Below are 20,889 nucleotides of genomic sequence, written 5' to 3' on the forward strand. Positions count from 1 at the left end.
CACCTCTGAACTTCCACGAGGAATCACTGGGATATTGGGTAATAGAGTTGGGTTTGCAGCAGGGTTCGTTTTGGTAAACGATAAGCTGAATTGATGTCCTAAAAATTATATAACGCGAAGGAGCTTGGGATTGAACCCACGGTCTTCTGCTCAGTAAGCAAAAACGTTTGCCACTAGGCAGACAAGCTCCTTTTTATACATCGAGTTGCTGTTATTACCATGTAGTCATGTTAATAAATAAACGATTGAATCTTGAATGTGGATGGGCTTGAGATTAGACTCATGATGTTCTGCTCAGTAAGCAAAACCGGTTGTGCTAAGGCCACATTATAGCGTTACTCAAGTTTTTATGACTATTCAGACCCGGCACCGACGACAACGAAAATTTTTACAAAATACACGATAAACAAGCGATCTAACCGTACATTTTTAATATGAAAGGATCTGGGACCGCGTTTTTCTGCTCAGTAAGCAATTACCTTCCAATACCAATACTTCCTGTATTGCCATGGGCATCTGGGAGGAGGGTCGCATCTAGTGCTTTCCCCAGGAACCGTTCACGGCCACCAGCTACTGCCCGTCCAGTCTTGGGCGTATCCAGCGAGGCATCCTTCAGATTACTTACAATCTCCGACACTCAATGCAAATCGCAGGCACACTTACGCTAGTTACAAAAAAAAACATACCCGTGCAAAGAAACGGATCAAATAAACGTCACTCTCACGAAAGCACACCCGTCGTCGTCGAACGGCAAAATAAAAGGAACCGGTGGGCAATTTTGTGATACGGATTTCCAAAAATCAACCGGGAATCCACGAATTTCACCACATCCAACTACGAAACACGTTCAGAAGCACTTTTGGTACACTTTCGTTCGAAAACACTTAATTTTTTTTCAAAAATAGTTGCGAGTGAACCAACACCATCACCACGTAAATAAACTAAAATTAAAATTATCGCTCGCGATGCCACAAATTTCTGGACCGGGAGAAAAAATCAAACAACGCAGATAGTGTCAAATCTTCTGTTGCTTGCACTACTAAACTATGAAAGTTAATGCACGCACAAAACAGAGAAGAAACTTAAGACACAACCGTATCTAAAGGCGTTCGAAACTCGACTCCTCTGCGGATATAGAAAGTAGAAAGCGAGCAAAAGTCAATTTGGGGAAGGTACGAATCGGGTTGATCATCTACCTTGCCAAACTCCCCCGTTGGGGGGGTAACGGAAGTTTGGTAAAGGAGATGATCAATCCGATTCGTATTCGAATTTGTTGTGATTTAAACCGGGAAAACCGGGAATTTCAAAATGAAAATTCACTGGCCACCCTATATGAGGGGTTTGGTGCCATAGTGGTGACCGTTTTTGTTTACTAAGCACATGATCGTGGGTTCAACTCCAAGTTCATTTATATTATACAGATATTGGTGGCACTACGCTTCATATCTGTACTGGAACACATCTCTTCAATTCAGCGTATTTACCGTTTACCAAAACGATCCTTGCTGCAAACTCTTTTACCCAACATTCCTGTGATTTTTCGTGGAAGTCACACGTGTCAACACATTGTCTTTATTGATCCGCATTCGATCGCGGTGTTCACTATGATATTATTCTACGTCACACTGATTGGAAGAGTTTGCATTGATCTTTCAGTGACCGAGAATACTACCCATAATCACATATCAGTCCCATCTTTGCTTGGTTTCCTATCCATATGGGGCTGATATGCGATTATGGGCAGAATAACTATTTTGTTTCTGCGATGATCGCGCGTGACCGGATCCATGCCTTTCCACAGGCCGCGTTGCGTCGCCTCACTTGACTCTAAGCTCAAATTCAATGTTCTGAAAAGTCATCAAAACACTGTAAGACGCATCTGTGCGGAATGCAACCCACGCCAGTTTGACATCGCCGCATGCGATCCTCCAGAGATGCACTTGTGGCAGCACTTCGCGCGTGGACAAATAGGCGGTTAATTTATGGGGTTTAATAATTGAAACAATTGTGTGAGTTTATTCTCGCCTCTTCTTCGCCTCGGACCGAGCTCCGTCCGTTCTTCAACGTGCCCATATTGAAACAATGACAATAAGAATCTACACACGAGCCCGCCCTAATGTGATTTGCATTTGCGTGTTCTAATTCTTACCGATTTTGTCCTTTTGTTTTTTTTTCGCAGATTTGCCGCAGTAAATCTTCAGGAAAGTCTTTGCCTCATGCGGCGATTGAATTATCGAGCAGAACTTCGATGAAGTCATCAAACCGCGGTACTTGACCAGTCAATACAGCAGTTGAACTTGCGTTGCACCGCGCCAGTCAGTGGTATCGCACAAGTCAGACAGCAAGAAGGGATGTGAAGTGGTGAAGTCGAAAATCAAATAAATAAATTTATTATCAAATCAGGTCAATTTGTATTAAGATGAAATATTGCGTTGAGTGAGAGTGCGACTGCTCGTCTTCGTTGTCGTAGAACATAGAGTGGGTCTACGCGAATGGCGATGCTGTATCAGTAGTGACGAAGATGTGTGAAAAGTAACTCTTGTTTGCATATAAGTAAAGAACGCATCATCAATTCAAGGGTGAAATCGCTTCGGCACTAATAAGCAGTGGCAATAATCATCATTGTGAATATCATATTACTACACACATAGAGTGCAGTGTGCAACTGCAGCTGATCTGATCGAAATAGAAGAAGAAGCCGTCTGGTGTTGGCGGAGATTCGTGCATTACAGTTTACTATATAAAACAGTGATAATACAGAGAGAGAGAGCCTGCAGTGAACCGGTTCAGCAGAGCTTGGAGCGCGCGCGAGTGTAAACAGAAATTATACTACTGAGGCTACTGCTACCATCCGATCCGATGATAGGAGTGCAATAAATCAAACCGAAACTGTCAGCAGGAATTGGATTTTCGAACCACGCCGCATCGGCTCTTGGAGAGTGCGAAAGAAGAACTGAGAAGCCGCCCGCTGAGTGTTTTGTAGGTTGCCGGCAAATTGGCAATTGGACATAAATCTCACTCCAACCAGTAGTAGTAGTAGCAGCAGCAGCAGCAGCAAGTAGTAGAGCAGTAAGGATGAAGCTAGCCGTCGCCTGCCTGATAACGCTGGCGGTGCGGTGTGCCCTGGCGATTCCACCCAAGTCGGAACCGACGGTGAGTGAATGGTTTATTTTATATTTTTTGACAATTCTATCATCCAGCTGTTCGTTCTTGAGCTGGTCAACAATTTATTATTTGGCATGAATGTGTGAAATTCGAACGGAGATATGATAGGTAAATACGATCAGGGTCAGGCTGAGGCTGTGGTCCATTTGGTGAATTTTCACTTAAATTTGACACTTCGAAACTAAATTATAATGTTCGAAAATCCCTCTGTTGTTGATCGGCCAATTTTCGAGAAGGTGTGTGTCAAAATTGATTCCTTGTCTGTCAGATATAAGTCTGCTGGAATAGCAGGTTAATTTGGAAATTTTCCATCTGTCAAGTTTAAGTGAAAATTCGCCAAATGGAACACAGCCTGAATATCCAAAAGGAAGGTTTACAATGTATTAGAATATCCACAGGACTTTCCGTGCCAGGTATCCGGAGTACACAGGGATTTCAATAGCTTTTGCTGATACGTGTATTTCGTCTACAATGTGCAGACTACTTCAGTGTCTTGTACTAATACTCAATTTTAAGTTTTTTTTTTTTTTTTAGGAAGCCTAATATTCCTCTCACTATTTGAATTTATCAATCCACTTGAGTAACCGTTAATCACCCGTCCAACCGATCCAGCAAACATCAACCGTTGTGTCGTATCACACTCGCGTCATTCAGGGGAAGGTTTCTTCGGAATAGATTTGGTTAAATATATGCACACATTTGCCACACCTCGGATCCGCAAAATCTCGCAAAGTTCACCGCTGTCGAGCCGGGGATGGGTCTAATTAACAATTCTAATTGAAGTCTATTTGTCAGATGCCAACAGGCAGGCGGCTGTCGAACAACAAGAGATGGAGCTCCGATCCGTTCGCGTATTCGGTTCCAATAATAAAGTACAACAATTACTCCAGCATCGTCCCAAAACTGTTCGTCCGGGTCCGGGCATCCTGGTTGACATGATGAGTCCGGGTGTTTGTTATAGAACGCGCGATGCGTTGTTTTCCAAACACACACACATTTCTCTCAGTTTGTTGCTGTGTAGCAGCTACAGTGCACGCATTCCTGTGTGGTTAGTCAATATTCGATAGCATCCGATCCCATCTCCCAGCTCAGTTCCAAACCGTAAACTGTTTATAAAATCTGCAATTTTCCGCCTGCGGGCGGTCCATCGTTCCGGATTGTTTGGACTGGGCACGGGGAACATGGGAATTATTGTCCAAATAAATCAAACCGCTTGCCTGGAGGGTGGAAATTATAAATATCGTCGTCTTTATGAGAGCGGGATGGAGGCTGAGAGATAGAGAGAAAGCCAGGCATATGCATCATTGTAATTATGTTCACCTTCAATGATCACCGTCGATCCGTGTTCGATTTCGTATTGGAGAACAATACTTCCTTATACTGGTAGACCCTCGACGTTCCAGCGTCAATTTGATGGAATACTCATAACTAAATTAAAGTAAAAGTAACTTTGGCTGGTTGTGAAGATAATTATTAATCTTCTTAACACGATGCCTCCACCAAACATGCAATGTTTGAAAAATCATAGCTCAGTCATTTATTAACGAATTTCAGATCTATAGGCTCCATCTTAAAGATTTCTGAACTAAGCGGAATTTTCTTAAGCAATTTAGATCTTTTACTAGAGGGATTATGAAAATTGGGCACGTTGGATTTGAATGAAACATTGCACATGTGATTACATTTCGCATTAAAATATGATCACTTTAGAGTTGGTTGGAAATGCTATCTAACATGAAGCTTTAGTGTGATAATTATTAGCTAGAGAATGATCTTAGAAGAGGGTATGTAGATAGTTCCGTTAGAGTACGGCAGTATGACAATTAAATAGAAGTTGAAAATAAGCCAAGGACTATTAATGCGACAGTGCAAGTCAAACGCACACTCTTTGCCTAACCCGTACGATGTATGCGGAGATTTGAAGTATGTCTTCAAATCTACAGGCAAAAAATGTGCGCCTGTCTTTGCTCAAATACTGCCTGCGGCTGTGGAATAGTTCTAGCGATGTTTCATTACTACCTAAAGCCCCACGTTGCCGTTTTCGAGACTATGTTAATAAAGTTATAAACAATGTCTAAGAAAAAGGTGCTTAAACGAACTTTAAGGGAAAAAAAAAAACACTGAGAGAAAAAATCACTTAAAATCCATGTTAAAAAAATAAATGCAGATTTTCTTGAATTCAGGGTAAGCAACCGGGAAATAACCGGGAATGGAATCACAATTTTAATAGGGGAATTTATGTATTCCCGGCAACCTAAGCAGCGATCAACTTTCTACAGTCTTTTTCCCTAAGGAACGCACACATATGCATTATTGGTTTATTTACAATCTTTTGCTGCCAGCTGCTCTAACAATTCCAGTGGAAAGAATTGTCAAAACTGTTTTGAAACGGAAGAGAGACTATTGTGGGCAACATCTTTTTATTCGGCAACCTTGCTATTTGAGCTGCGTGTTAAACAGCTGTGCTTTCATCGGCAACTCGAAATCAGCAGCATTTTGTAGTGCGTGTTTCATTTCAAGAAAACCCTGTGCGATTACTGTGGTAAAAATATAATCAAATTGAAGCTGAAAGCAAATATATCATATTTACAATATGATCCATTCGTGCCTTTTCCAAATATTGCAATGGCGACCCGCAAAATATTGCTTCACGCACCATCTAGCGTTGAAAAAGGTCAGCAACAATCATTCAATTACAATCGAGGGGTGGAATATAGCACTTATTACAAAAGTAAGAGTCACATTATTTTCATTAATTACATTGTGTATATTACTTTAAAATTTGTCTGACATGTCACTGTTGTCATCAAATAAAATAATATGCTGAAGTACATTCATTTGAAATATTAAACAAATTTTGATTTGGTTTACCCCTCGTGACGATAAACAAATACATTGGTAGCATTTTTTGCCACAGAGGTGCTTTCATCGCTAAAAAATTGGTTCGCCAGATAAGCGAAAGAGTGGATAATATTGTTAATATAATATATTTGCTGAAATCCTAAAGAATCGTTTGAATGCATTCAGCGAAGTGTTTTAGTAAGAAAATCCAGTGAAATTAGCGTTTCAATTTGGGTTGCTGAAAACAGTCTGTCATGCCGAAGCCGTCATTTCCCCTGCTTATTTTGATAACCTATATTCAAATTCTATTAATAAAAATGATAAGTCTGATAGCTCTAATATTGCATTTTGAATTCTGAATATTTCTTCCAGGTCGAAATTCTTATCTTTTTTTTGGGATACTGAAAATGAAGTGAGAGGTCTCAAAATATCAGCAATTTATTAGCATTTACAAAATTAGTTAAGTTCATGTCATTTATCCAAAATGATACCAGTGAGAATTCCAAACAATTTCTAAGCTTCAGACAAGCGAATTCAAACACATAAAGCAACCAACGATAAAGACAAAACGCTTGCTACTACTACCATGATAAACTCTCTTTCTCTGTAATATAGTTTGATCGGAGTTGTAGAAGGATAATTTTATATTGCTTGCCTGCTTTGTTGCAATAAACACGGTTGAGGACGTAGCATGATCGGAATCGAGAAAAGACATTACAAATAAAAATCCCATTAACACACGTGTATCATCTTCGGTGTTACTTCGTGAAGCAGTTTGCCAACAATTTGGTCGTTTCTAAGGGCGTAGCCAGGTTTCGAGCTAGGGAGGGGCAACACAAAACTTACTATGGAAAATTTGGCCGAATGCCATTTCACCGAAAGCCTTTGTGTGCCCCTCTGGCTATGCCTATAATCGTTTCCTTCAACCGGCCCGAGTGAGCTGCTACTGCAAAGAGAGTTTTTCATGACAAGAAGAGAAGAAGATTATATCATTATTGTTTTCCATTTCGGGCATAGCGTTATCGCAGGGCTGGTAGTAGGTCACTTTTTAGTGACTTGGTCACTATTTTGAAGCCAGTCACTAAAAAATCACTTTTTACACCAAAAAGTCACTAAAGTAACTATTTCCCTAAAAATAGTCACTCAAGTCACTTTTTCGCTACTAAAATAGAGTGAAATTTAAAAACATCAACAAAATGTTTAAATTGAGTACTTGTCACTAAGAAAGTCTACACTAATAAAAATTCAATGATTATTTTTATGTGTCCCGAACATGAATTTTTGCAATGTGATAAACAAATGATTTATATGTGTCGGACACATAGTTCTTATGTGTACACATACAATTCATGTGTAAACACACCTACTATTCATTTGACTCATAAATTTCATGTGTACTTCTGACTTCACATGAAAATCATATGGAATTTTACATGGAAATTCACCAATAAAAATGTGTCGAATTTTACATATCTGTTAAAAAATTTAAAATTTTTACCAGGGTGACCAGTGAACCGCAAAACTTTAGAACACCAGGAAAACTATTCAGAAATGCCTACAATTTCGATTAAAAATCGGGAAAATAAATTGTAAACCTTGGAATCTTTCCAAAGGTATTTTGTCTGTGATAGATTTTCAAAAGTCTTTCAATGATGATTAGGAACTTTAAAAAATCCAAAGTAAATTTTAAGAGAATTTTAAAGGGTTCCGATTTCTTCTTCTGCACTTAGGAGCGATTTCTTCTTCTGCACTTGAATCTTAAGCTAGGTTAACCTACATATATAGTTAAACTTCACTTAACACATACGAGCGTTGCTTTTGATTATTGTTAAAATTAATAGAGACGCAAAAATCAGCTCCGGAACAATTTTGGAAATAATTCTAATATAATTGAGATTGCATGTTAACGAGAGTTCTGAGAAGAATTCTATTATGATTGGATGAGGATTCTAGTTCCAACTCTAATAAGAATGCTAAATTAATTCTGTTGGCTCTGTTGAAAATTCAATGAAAATCCTGTTTATTCCAAAGATGGTATCTGCGGATCTGATGTGATTTCTGACGATACTTCCAAGAGAATTATAAAGAGTTCGAAATAAATTCCGAGAAGAATTCCAATGGAATCGAATTTTGAGGGTTCAATCTCAAAGAAATTCTGAGAAGAGTTTCAAAATTCGTGATGGATTTTTGTTTTGAGAATTCTGAGGAAATACTATGGGGACTCTAAGGAGAATACGAATTTAACGAAACACGGAGATGCTTAACGTCAAATATCAGACTTTAAGTGGAAATTTTATACGATCGATTAGGAGATTCAATTATAGAGTTGATAGTTCCGTTATAGTACGGCAGTTTGAAAATTGTATATACAAAGTAAAATGCGAGCAAAGGACAATTTTGAGGAAGGTACGAATCGGGTAGTTGTTTACGTCAGATGACGACTAGAGCGTGAAACAATCGATAGCACTATTTCCGCACATCAGAGGTACCTGAGCAAATCGGCGATCATCCCTTTTGTCAGTTGTGGCAAGGGGGAAACACCCCTCACCATCCCTCATTAACGGATGAGCTTGGTAAAGGAGATGCTCTATCCTATTCGTACCTTCCTCAAAATTGTCCTTTGTTCGCTTTCTTCTTTCTATATACAAATTTCACACTGCCACACTATAACGGAACTATAAACTATTTACTTTCATCTCCTCATCTATCGTATATTATGTCCACATTAATTCTGATACTTGATGTTAAGCATTTCCAACTACGAAAATAATGTATTTCTAAGAATTTTGTTGATTGTTCTGCAAAGAATTTCAAGAATGCAATATTATGTTTGTAAAAGCTTATTTGCCTCTAAGTTTACTAGAAGGGGAATTATTCTAAAAAAGGTCCTGAGGTCATTCTGAAGAAATTCTGTGAAAAGTTCATAGCAAATTATCAAAGTTATCTACCAAGATATATAAAAAATTTAAAGATTTCGAACGCAGAATCAAATTCAAGATCATAAAAAAATGGGAATTACTATTTGCTAGTCATCATGTACAACGTAAGCAAAAGTAAATTATTCAAATCACTTCAAATGCTCTTCACAGGAGATTCCGTTGTGAGATTCGATTAAATTAGAGGAATTTATGAAATTTGATTTTAAGTTTCATGACATATCGAACCGTATTCGAATTTATAATTTACCATATAAATGGTTTCTTATTTAGTATTTACAAGTCACTATTTGGTCATTATTTCCGTAATTTTAGTCACTAAAGTCATTACTATTATATCGCATCAGCACTACCAGCCCTGTTATCGTTGATCGCTTGCCATTTTATCGTTTTGAGATATTTTTGATTCCTTCCTTCAGACCCGTGATATTTTGTTAAATTTGCAATCGTTGAGGGTTGATAAAAATGTATTTCCGTAGAGCTGGACCTTTTAAGTTGTTGCAAAATTAAACCATCAAAAAGGGAAGAGCGTCTCTTAATAGATGTTACACCTAACTGTGTTAAAATTAATGTTCGAGTAAATTGGTGCGTCTGCTAGGTCCATCTGTGTCCAACTAAAATCAATCCATTGAACGCCTTTGTATAGTATTAAGAATAGTAAATTTTCCATCAAATCGAGGGTGCGTAATCAAAATCTTGGTCATTTTTAGGTAATTTATATTAGTGTATAATTTGTGCTTGGTGACCTCACAACTGGATTTCGAATGCTGAACTCCATCGGTGGTGTCATCAGATGCCGATATCAATAAACACTGTTATTAAACAGCCTAAGAGAATCAAAGGATTTGATGACTGGACGAGGGTTCGTGGATTTGCCAGTCCCTTGTCACGTGATTACAGATGGCCATCTGGTCGTTTTGTCTTCCAAAGGTTTTCAATGAAGCTGATTCACTCTGCTGCAACAAACCATCAGGCAGAACTTTACAACCGGTAAAGTATCTGCGGACATTGGTAATCCTTGCACTGATGGTGGGTTCCGTTCACATCACATCACATCACAGGTATCGCCAGGCAGTATCGGTCTTCTGACGTCCTCGCGGAAGATTCTTCTGGCGTCTCCTACAAGTTTCTACTTCCAAAAATTTTCTTGTCTTACCGTGGAAGATTTCTGGAAGAATTTCTACAGATTTTTTTTTCTAGCCTCCTTCTTCTCCAGGAAAATTTTATAGTTTCCACTGAAACCTTTGAGTTGTTGTTTTCGACTCCATCTGCGAATTTCTCTAGACTTGCCCGAAGGTTCACTCCCAACTTATACGGGAAGTTTCTTCCGAGCTTCTTCTGGCTTTCTGTGGTTGTCTACCGACTTCCCGACAAGTTGTGGCCCTTTCCGCTTCCCTCGGAAGATTTTTACAATTTCTCCTGGAACTGTCCTTGAAATCCCCCAAACAGTATTTGTGGCTTCTTTTGGAAGTTTCTTCCGACTATTTCCGGAAGTTCATCCACACTTTCCTTGGAATTTTCTTTAAACTTTTCCTGAAAACTTCTTCCGACTTCCTTCAAAATATCATTGCAAAAGTTTCAAAGCTTATAGGGTGTCCTAGAATGTCTAAGCACGATTAAAAAAAAAGAAGCGATAACGTAACTCTGTTTACAGCAAATTCGATTTTTATTTCTTATTTATGTTCTGTACTCTCACAGTTAAACGTAGAAATCCGAGATCCGATCAGTCGTAAGCCAAGGAGTGGACTTTTGATCTCACGCTACCCATTAGATTCTGCACAGATGCACTTTTCTTACCAGTGAAAGCTTGCACGATTTTTCGGTTCTGATTTCGGTCAACAGGGTTCGGTTTACGTCCAGATTTTTGTCACCATACTTCCGAATCGCGTTTCGAACGGCTCCGATGCTTACACCTTCCAATTTCGCTAATTGACTCCGAGAAATGTTGGGGATAGTGCACCATTTGTGTACGATCTGTTTGCGTTTTTCCGGAGAAATGCTTCGCATTGTCACGGAAATGTAAAGAACCGACACTTGCGATACACGAAACTGTTGGTCGAAATGTAAACAATGATTCCGCGTGATAATCAGCTGTTTAAACGTCATCTGAAACAAGCAGGGGTGTTCCAAAGTCGTGCTTAGACATTCTGAGACACCCTATATGACCTTGAATGAATTAATTGGATGAGAATAACCATGGTCTCTAGGAACAATTATCAGGGGGGAATTCAGAGGAAAATATCAGATAGTGAATTTTTTGGAAAGTTAAATCTGAGGATTCCTTTCAAATTAGCTGCTGAGTGGGATTCAAATTAAGTTTTTAAGAGAATTCAAGGTAATTTCAAAGAGAGTTTTGCAATGTAATTTTGATGAGATTTCTCGAAGGGGTTTGTAAGGAGAACGTAAAATTAGTTCTAATAACTCTAAGGTACTTGTAAGTAGAATTCCAAGTGAAGAAGCGAATTCCGAAAAGAATTCAATGAATATTCTGAAGATAATACCAAAAGCTTGCTTTCTGCTAGACTTATCTTCTGTCTTCCTTGAAAGTTTTTTTTTTCTGAACAACCCGAAATTGTCTTTTATATTTCCGTGAAAGTTCCTTTCAACATTAAACGATTTCGTCATACTACAGTTGTGTTCGATGATATAGCAGCGCATGCTGATTTTCATACAAAATGGTCAACTTTGACATGATGTAACTTTGTTAACTTATGATAAATCAATCAAAATAATAGCAGTTTTTTAGTTGAAAATTTACGTGCTGCAAATATTTTAAACATTTTTAACTATTGTGTAGATTTGTTAATTGGGTGGCGATTGTTAGAATTTTGAGAAATGTAAAATGTAAAATCTCAAAATTAAGCTCAAATGAAAGTTATTAGTACTGCTATTAATTTGAACAATTTTACCTGGTGTCTCACTTTCCGGCAGGTGCTTCCAAAAATTCAATATTTTGTAATCGTAAAATTGAACATATTTGCAGTTCTTTCGCGAACGTTTCAGCTCAATTGATCATAAGTTAACAAAGCTACATCATGTCAAAGTTGATCATTTTGCTTGAAAATCGGCATGCGCTGCTGTTTTATCGAACACAACTGTATATACTCGCCACTCGCAATATCCCCCCAAAGTTTCTTCCGGCTTCCTCCGGAAACATCAAGCAAATTCCCCAGATCTGTTTTCCCGCTGGAAGTCAATTATTGTTTTTTTTTTTATGAATTTATACTTAGCATGTCTTCCCGGAAAATTCCTAGTCCGGATCGGGAATCGAACCCCAGCCGGCTCCATCATGATCTTGCTTTATAGCTGCGTCTTTACCGACTAAGCTGAGGGAGGCCCCAATTCGAGTCTTCATGTCGAAATATGACCAATGGCTTTCAAAACAATAATCAATGAATTTCATGGGCATCGTAGAACTGATGTTCCAAATAATAGTCTCATTTGGCCAAATTCTTTATCGAATCATCAAATCACATTTATGTACACATCTAAATATGACCAAGGACATTCATAAAATTCTTGAGTCGTATGTCCACCTTAGAAATGGTTCCGGATTGTGGAGTTTATGGTTTGATATGATTAATTTCATAATTTACCATAACCATGACATATCAAATCATATCAACTCGACGAGATATGACTTATGACAGATACAAATATTTTGCAATTTTAATTACACCCTGAAGTAGGTTTTTGAATATAAAATCATACATTTAACGATCAGTAATTGAATATCGTTCTTCGTTGAAAATCAAATTAATTTAAATTGAACTTTTCACTGCTGATATGATGATGATAGTGGTCTATCACTCATTGTACCACGGAAACTAGTCCGATAGCTGTGGGCTCTCCACACAGTTGAACTTGATCAAGCTCAATAACCGCTGATTGTCGTCAGCAAATCGCTGTATAAAAGGCCAAAAACGAATTGATGGATTGATAGTCAATTCGCCTATTCATTTCCTTGTGACAGTTAAGAATCTCCTTCCAACAACTTGATGAACCAATTGGTCAGAAAACTTACCATCCAACAGGAAGATGCCCCAATGAATGGAGAGAAGAGCCCGCCCTTTATTCTCGAAATGTTAGCAATAGGGAGTTGACATCTTCACTCTCCCCATCCAAAGTACATGGGAAATGACCACCAGCGTACAAAGTTCAAATATGCTTTAAACTAGAGTAATTAGTACATTAAAAAGATTGAATTCCATTGGCCATCGTATAAATGGTTTGAGGTGTTCCGAATAATGTTTTAATATAGACGACTCTGTTTGCTATGATTTTTGATACTGTGATACCGAATATTTTGTATAAAATAGCTCAGGAGCTGTATTCTTCATATTAAAGCATACATACATTTATGATTCACTTTTGCACCTTGATCATTAAATTTCGAACGGTTATCCGCTGGTAAAATCCCTATTAACTATCAAGCACAAATGCGTATAAATCAGCACAGTTGCCCACTGCACCGAAGATCATTTTCAAAAAAAGAACATTTTGTACCTTCCTCGATCAGCGCTGCCGCAGCACCCGAGAGGAAGGTGATGGATTTTGTAACAATAAAACCACCACTACCACCACCACCAACAACAACAAGAACAACAAAACGATCCCGAAAGCCAAGAATAATACCAACGATGAACAACAGCCTCTCAAGAGGTTCACTCTTTCACGCTTATTTTCCCTCTTACAACTGTTTTGTTGGCCGGGTCGGAATCTCCTTCGGCGATTTTATGGTTGCTTTTTGACCGACCAAGTGATTCTCCAATGCATTATTGTTGCTGCTTCTTCTTCATCATCTTCTGCCATGCATCATGGGTTTCGAACCCAAAGTGGTTGTCTAATGATGCTGCCGGTCATCACATCTCGCTCGCACATAAGGGATTCCCGGGACGGTGGGACTCGCCGGGGTGGGACGACCTGCTGGGACAAGAAGAGCAGCCAATCGGCAGGGAGTGGCGACGGTATGTCTGGCTTGGTTTTCGAACCTCAGCATCAACCGTCATCATCATCATCATCGTTGGGTTTTAGAGCAGCAGCAGCAGCCACAACGACTCCACTTCAGGAATATCCAGTGGGTTGTGGGACAGGGTGCGAGGACGGCGGAGTGGAAAAGGTGCTCGGCGTATGTTTTATGTACAGTCACACCGGTCGCGGCCGGAGGAGGGAAGCCAAAAGGCCAAAGCATAAAGTCAAATCGGGCCGTGAAAATGTAAATAAGAACACGGCAAGTAGAGCTCAGCATATAGCATAAGAACCTTTCCAACACGCTCGATCGTTCGCTCCTTTGCTTTCGGTTTAAACGGATGATTCTTCTTCGCTTTGGGTGTCGGAATAGCAAGATCGACAAGAAGTGGGCATCTTTTACTCTCGGGTCTTTCGGAACTTCGATTGAAGTTTTCTCAAGGGTCTCTCGCCAATAAAACCACTCGCGTTGAACCTTTTTTCCGCGGTTCAATTTCGACGCGTTCTTCGTTGGTTTCTTTTTCTCGCCTGGTCGGGCGATGGAAGCTGTAGTTTATCATCATCATCATCGTCATTATCATCATCGAGAAGAATACCTTTTTCTCGGCCGCCAACCGATCGTGGCAGACAGACTGGCAGGTCAGAAGCAACAGCCGAGGGGTAAGCAGATTTTTTAAGCATTTTTTTCTGGAAATAGCTCTTGAAGGCTCAAATTAGGATTGGGTGATCTTCAGGGAAAGATCGATCTCGATGGATCCGTTTGTATTTACGGCACTAGAATCGATTAAATCGGTACCAAAGAATAGATAATTTCTTAATAATAATGCTGCATTATATTTACGCAATTTGAAAAAAAAAGTAACAAGTCATATTTTTAATTATCATTTACTCGTGTCGTTCAAGAGATTTCTTTGTTGTTTATCATGCTTTCATTTGTCAAGTTCAATTGTTAAAAATTGTTAAAATGTGTAACTTTGACCCTTGATATGAGCTGTTTCACTTAATTTTAATTTCAAAACAATGTCAGTCTCGTTTAAATAATCGAGTATTGGCATTTTGGTGAAGTTTTCAATTTGTTATGTTTTTTTTTTGATTCGGTCGGAGGTCAAAGCACTTCTTTTGTTTTTGAGAAAAATGGGTGTAAACATTCATATCACGCGTTCTCATTAACATCGGTCGGTAGCTTTTGTACTAAAGTATCGTACCAAACGCATAATTGACTTGCTAACTGTTAACTCTGAAACAATGGATTTATTTGATGTTTTCTGCTCGATAGGCCCAAAATGGGTGATTAGGCTGAAGTAGTGCTCCACCCTATTTATTTTGCATTATAGTCCCACCGCTTAACCTTAAAAAGGTTAGAGCTGGAAGACTTATCTTTAAGATATTTAAGTATAACATCTTAACCAGTTTGCAAACAAAAATTAAACAGTACTAGAACGGGGGCGACCTCGGCGTAGTGGTTAAGATCCATACCTCTCATGTCAAAGTCACGAGTTCAACTCTCACCCCCGGACAAGTCACAAAGGACCCAAGAGCGTTAAAGAGACTATGATTAAAAAAAAATTCTAGAATGTCTCAAAAAAAAAAAAAAGTTTCTAGGGGAAATGTATGTATTGTCGACCTAAATGTCCCTAATTTGGGCCCATACATAAATTCAGCAATCGACTAAAATTTCAATAGCGACCAAAAATAACCATTAGTACAAAAATATCCGTAGATAAATAGCAGATTTTTAGCGATGGGCCCAATCTAAGATCCATAGGCCAACATTAAAGCCAATTCCCCTAATTGTTCAAATACCTATTTATGGTTTGAATGAAATGCCAAAAATCACTTTTTCCAATGGTAGTCAGATTCCAAAGTGAAATAATGTTGGAGTGTCTCATCATATCGATTTGGTATGTTCAGATGAATTATCCGAAAACATTTGCTAAATCTCATAGAAACAGTTTGAAAGTAAGTACCCTGTCCCCCTTCCACTGGCGTGCACAGGGTGCACAGGGTGAGTAATTTTCACATTTACATGATAAAAAATATCTAGATTTCTTGATAACTTGATTTGAAGGTAAAATTGCAACCCTTTTATTGCGTCAATTCCTTTGAGATGGTGCCTGAAATTTGCACCTTAAAGGTGCATGAAGGGACAAACTTCAATGAAATTTTTTGGTCAAAAAATTGCACCACATTGGTGAAAACAAAATATTTCTGGTGTAATTTTTTTTCAAGGTTGATCATGGAAGGTTAAAAGAAAAGGGTAAATTTTACGGTTAAAACAATTCACCTTCGTGGTGGTAAATTGAAGAAAAAGCTTTTTATTGAATATTTCTGGTGCAACAATATCATGAAGGGACTAATCAAAATGAATAACTTAGGTTCTAAAATTGAATTGTGCTTAAAATTTGGAGGTGCACATTTAACCGAAAATGTCTGGTGGAAAGTTCGCTACACTGTGGTGAATGTAGAAGCAAGGTTTATTAATTTTTCTGGTGAATAATTTGCATCGTTCTGATAAATGCAAGCTTCATTGGAAATTTATGGTGGAAAATTTGCACCATTCTGCATGAAGAGGCAAAGCCTGAAAATTGCACCAAAAAGGTGCATGGTGAAACAAACTTCACTGACAATTTTTGGTGCACCGTTCTGGTGAATGGAGGAGCATGTTCTATTGAAAATTTCTGGTGCAAAATTTGCAGCCCTCTGATAAATGAAATGAATAGAAAATTTCTGGTGGAAAACTTGCACTAGTCTGGCAAATGAAGGCACAAGCTTTATTTGAAATTAAACTAAATTTAAAACTTTTGGTGGAAAATCTGCACCCTTCTGATGATTGGAGGGGAACTGCTTTACTCAAAATTTATGATGAAAAATATGGCAATAGGGGCAAGGTTTATTTGAAAATGTCTGGTGGAAAATGGAAAAAGGTAATCGGCACCAATCAGAAGATTGAAGAAGCAATTTTAATTGAACATTAACGGTTGAAAATTTGCATCGTTCTGGTCAATTCAAATTTTCTGGTGTAAAATTTTCTGTGGGCAAGTTTGTATTGAAAATTTCTGGTGTATGATTTGCAACATTCTGTTGCATGGAAGGGCAAGCTGAATTGAAAATTCCTGATCTAAAAATTGCACAGTTCTGGGGAATAGAGGGGCAAGCTTTATTGAACATTTCTGGTAGATAAACTACAACGTTTTGGTGAATGGACGGACAAATTAAACTTGATTTCCGAGAAGAACCTAAAAGGTATTGAATTCCGAGGACAGTTCCAAAAGAAAAAAAAATCTGGGGATGATTTCATGAAAATTTTGCGAATAATTTCTAGTGAATCCTGCAGATAGTTCCAAGATAATTTCGAAAAGAATACCGAGAAAATCAAATTTTGGATGAAATTCCAAAGGGATTTTGAGGAAAATGTCAAGGGAATTCCGAGGATAATTTCAAGCTAATTCTGGAAAGAATGTATGGAGAATACAGAGGAAATTCTTCTGTAACTTCAGGGGAATTTCAGTTCCAAGGTGTTCTGAGAAAAAAAAGTTCCAAAATATTCCGAGAAGAACCTCAAGGATATTGAATTCTTGGGACAGTTCCAAAATATATCTGGGGAGAATTCAAAGAAAATTCAGCGGAAAATTTCTAGTGCATCCTGCAGATAGTTCCAAGATAATTTCGAATAGAATACAGAGAAAATCAAATTTTGAGTGAAATTTCAAAGGGATTTTAAGCAAAATTTCAAGCGAATTCCGAGGATGATTTCTAGCTCATTCCGGGAAAAATTTCTGAAACTCTAAAGGAATTTCAGTTCGAAGGTGTTCTGAGAAAAAAATATATGAAGAGTTCTAAATATAGTTCCAGTGGACTTCTGAGAAGAATTTCAATATAGCTCTTAGGAGAGTTCTAAAAAAATCCGAGAAGAACCTCAAGGATATTGAATTCTGAGGACAGTTCCAAAGGATTTCTGGGGAGTATTCCAAGAAAATTCTGCGAATAATTTTTAGTGAATCCTACAGATAGTTCCAAGATAATTCCGAAAAGAATACCGAGAAAATTAAATTTTGAGTGAATTCCAAAGGGATTTTGAGGAAAATTTCAAGGGAGTACCGATAGTTTCTAGCTCATTCCGCGAATAATTTCTGGATAATACTGAGGATATTCTTCGGAAACTCTAAGGGAATTTCAGTTCCAAGATGTTCTGAGTAAAAGTCAAGAAGAATTCTAAAAATAATTCCTGAGGACTTCTGAGAAGAATTTCAAAAGAGTTCTAAAAATTTCGAAAAGAACCTCAAGGAATTCTGAGGATTCGTCATTCGTCATTCCGTTAACAATCCTGTACCCGCTTGTCAAAATAGTTTTGTGCGCATTTGTTTGAATCGTTACATATTTTTAAACCTTTTTAATGATCTTGGCATTTAGGTCAAAATTTAAAAAATAGAGCTTATTTCCATTGAAAAAAATAAATAAAATTAGCTAAATTGAACAGTAGAAAAACGTGTTGGGTGGACAGCACCATCCACCATGCACTTTGGAGTACTCCCCCATGCCCAGATTAAATGCACCAAAGAAAAAAAATTGCCCCTCCTTAACGAGATTCCTGTGCACGCTAGTGCCCCCTTCTCTACTCTTTTGGTGTGATATACTTGTTGAAGTTGGAAATTAGCTTCACCCCTTGTTCAGCCACATCGTTGACAAGCATCAAGGAAGCAACTCGTTGTTTCACATTGACATTTTCGCATGAAGGGAGTATAGTAGACCCCCCTCCCCTTCTCTAACTAAGCTGATGAGATTGAAAAATTGTTTTAAAATATTTCTTCTGGACATACCTCACCTTACCAAATGGGCTAAGGTTCTCTGCTGTCCAAAGAATTCGTCTCCACTCTACTCGATCCATGGCCACCGTCACCAGCTTCGTAGTCTGCGAAGGGTCCGTAGCATTAACCTATCGCAGCCCGGCATTCCGAGCGATTTCCAGTTCCATGTTTCCGAGTTCCCAATCGTAGTCCTTATTTCATCGCGTAGGTCTGTGCCAATTGTTCCGATCCGTATTTCTTTCTTCGGTATTTGCCACTTTATATTTTTTCAGGGTGGCTTGTTGTGTCTCATAGCCTAGTCAGTAAAGACACGGTATTACCAAGCCGGAGGCGGCGGGTTCGATTCCCGGTCCGGTCGAGGGAATCTTTCGGGTTGGAAATTTTCTCGACTTCCCTGGGCATAGAGTATCATTGTGCTTGCCACACAATATACAAATTCATGCATTGATATATTGGCATCGAAAGCTCTCAATTATAACTGTGGAAGTGCAATTAGAACACTAAGTTGAGAGCACGCAATAAGCTAATGTGCACTAAGCAATAAACTTGAAATGCGAATAAGAAGAAGAAGTTGTTGGGCCTTCCCCAACCCCCTGTATCGCCGAAGGACCATCGTGCACAGCTCTGTTTAGAGTTCCACGCTGGTACTAGGACGTTGATCAGCCGCTCCTAACATGGAGAACAGACGCCGTTTTGAACAGCACCTCTTCACTTTGCTATTGCCGGACTGGCAACATTGCCCAGGCTACGCCACCCAGCTGTGTCCCTGTTTCAGCTTTTGTTATCATATGACTCGGGGAGGCGTGAGGTAGGAACTTGTGAGGACCAGAGCTCAGTATCCCGCTCCTTCCAGGTTGTCAACCCACCATTTTGGACATACCAAATCGATAAGATAAGAAACTCCGAAATCAAGTGGAAGTGTTTTTTTTTATCTAGTTCGTTTATTTGTAAGGCTCAATCGCGTTGGCTTTACGGAGCCGATAATTCATTGTTCTTTGTTTGTAAAAAAATTCACTTAATTCTATGTCTAGTAGGAGTTGGGCCGGATACTCGCGGCTTACTCGAGGTAAGAGGGGTACATTGTCGAAGGATAGGAAAAGAGGAGGAGCTTGGGAGTAGGGTATCGTTGCCTCATCAGAGCGTTGTCGCCATCAAGTGGAAGTGTTGACAGGAAATGTGATTTTTACCATTTCATTCGAAACATCGAACTTTGAACAGCTATATATTTTTTTTAGAGACATTCTAGTACCGTACATCTTTTGGCAAAGTTGTTAGGTACTTCCTGCACTATTTAATTTTTTTTAATACTTCCACATGATTAGTTGCATGATTCATGCAAAATGGTGGTCCCTAGGAATGAGAGTGCAATTGTAGGTTTTCCTATACTAATTTCCATACAAATTTCAAACGCAATGTGGAAAGCTGTCAAATTTTGCACAGTTTTTTGGGACCCCAAATGGATCCAAACCCAAATGGAACCAATGCCAAAAAAGCGCTGTTCTGAAAAAAAAATGATCATGATGACCCACCCTAATCTGCGTGGAAGAGAGTATGCAAAAGAGGATTTCAAGCATAACTTCTCAAAAGTACGTATGTAACATTGGATAGGAAATTAGAAACATTGGATAGCAATGTCTGTATGAGATTATTAAATCCTATTTAAAAGTTAATGTTATTTTTTAAAATCTGTTTCTGCTATTAGTTGGATAAAGGGATTGCGTTTAAGGACATTTTGAAAAATGTTGAGTTTTCGCAAACACGGACAAGACTTTTTATAAAACAAAATGATACACTTTTTACTTGTGTACTACTCACATACACCTTGATTGATTCGTCGGTATCACACCTTTGATGATTCGTCTATTTGACAGAACGGTTTTCACATACGTCAAATCAGATACACCGGTTTCTGTTTTGCAGTGAAGATACGTCTCTAGAAACTTGCGGTCCGAATAATGGAATCTTCTTTTATTTTCCTTGGTTTGTTTTCCGTCGATCTTGTTTTCCGTGCTGAGCACCAATGCTACCGACGCCAGGGAGGCAGCTCCAACACCTGGACCCTACCTATCGACCCATCAACTCATGACCGGGGACCAACGGCTTTACTTCCCTTCCGAAGGGAGGCGTGATCAGAGATGTTATGCCTCAGAACATTCCGGCGGCGCCGACTGGGA

The 20,889-nt window shown here is 38.7% G+C and overlaps 1 protein-coding gene and 1 pseudogene across 2 annotated transcripts in view; both read left to right on the forward strand.

Moving 5' to 3' along the window:
* The first annotated feature begins 2,846 nt into the window (after positions 1-2,846).
* The window catches only part of LOC135713709 (SPARC-related modular calcium-binding protein 2-like), an 84,161-nt gene continuing 66,118 nt past the window's right edge, over positions 2,847-20,889 (forward strand). Inside the window, exon 1 of one of the 2 annotated variants that reach the window (XM_065236916.1) lies at positions 2,847-3,153. In XM_065236916.1, the coding sequence (XP_065092988.1) occupies positions 3,076-3,153 (78 nt within the window). In that variant the 5' untranslated portion in view covers positions 2,847-3,075. The remainder of the gene's footprint in view (positions 3,154-20,889) is intronic. The other variant, XM_065236917.1, reaches the window with a different exon arrangement.
* Positions 13,792-20,889, forward strand: part of LOC135713790 (uncharacterized) — a 46,722-nt pseudogene continuing 39,624 nt past the window's right edge.

This window comes from Ochlerotatus camptorhynchus, unplaced genomic scaffold (genome assembly GCF_037179485.1).
Source record: "Ochlerotatus camptorhynchus isolate MF236.1 unplaced genomic scaffold, CSIRO-AGI_Acam_v1.1 ptg000577l, whole genome shotgun sequence".
Lineage (NCBI taxonomy): Eukaryota > Metazoa > Arthropoda > Insecta > Diptera > Culicidae > Ochlerotatus > Ochlerotatus camptorhynchus.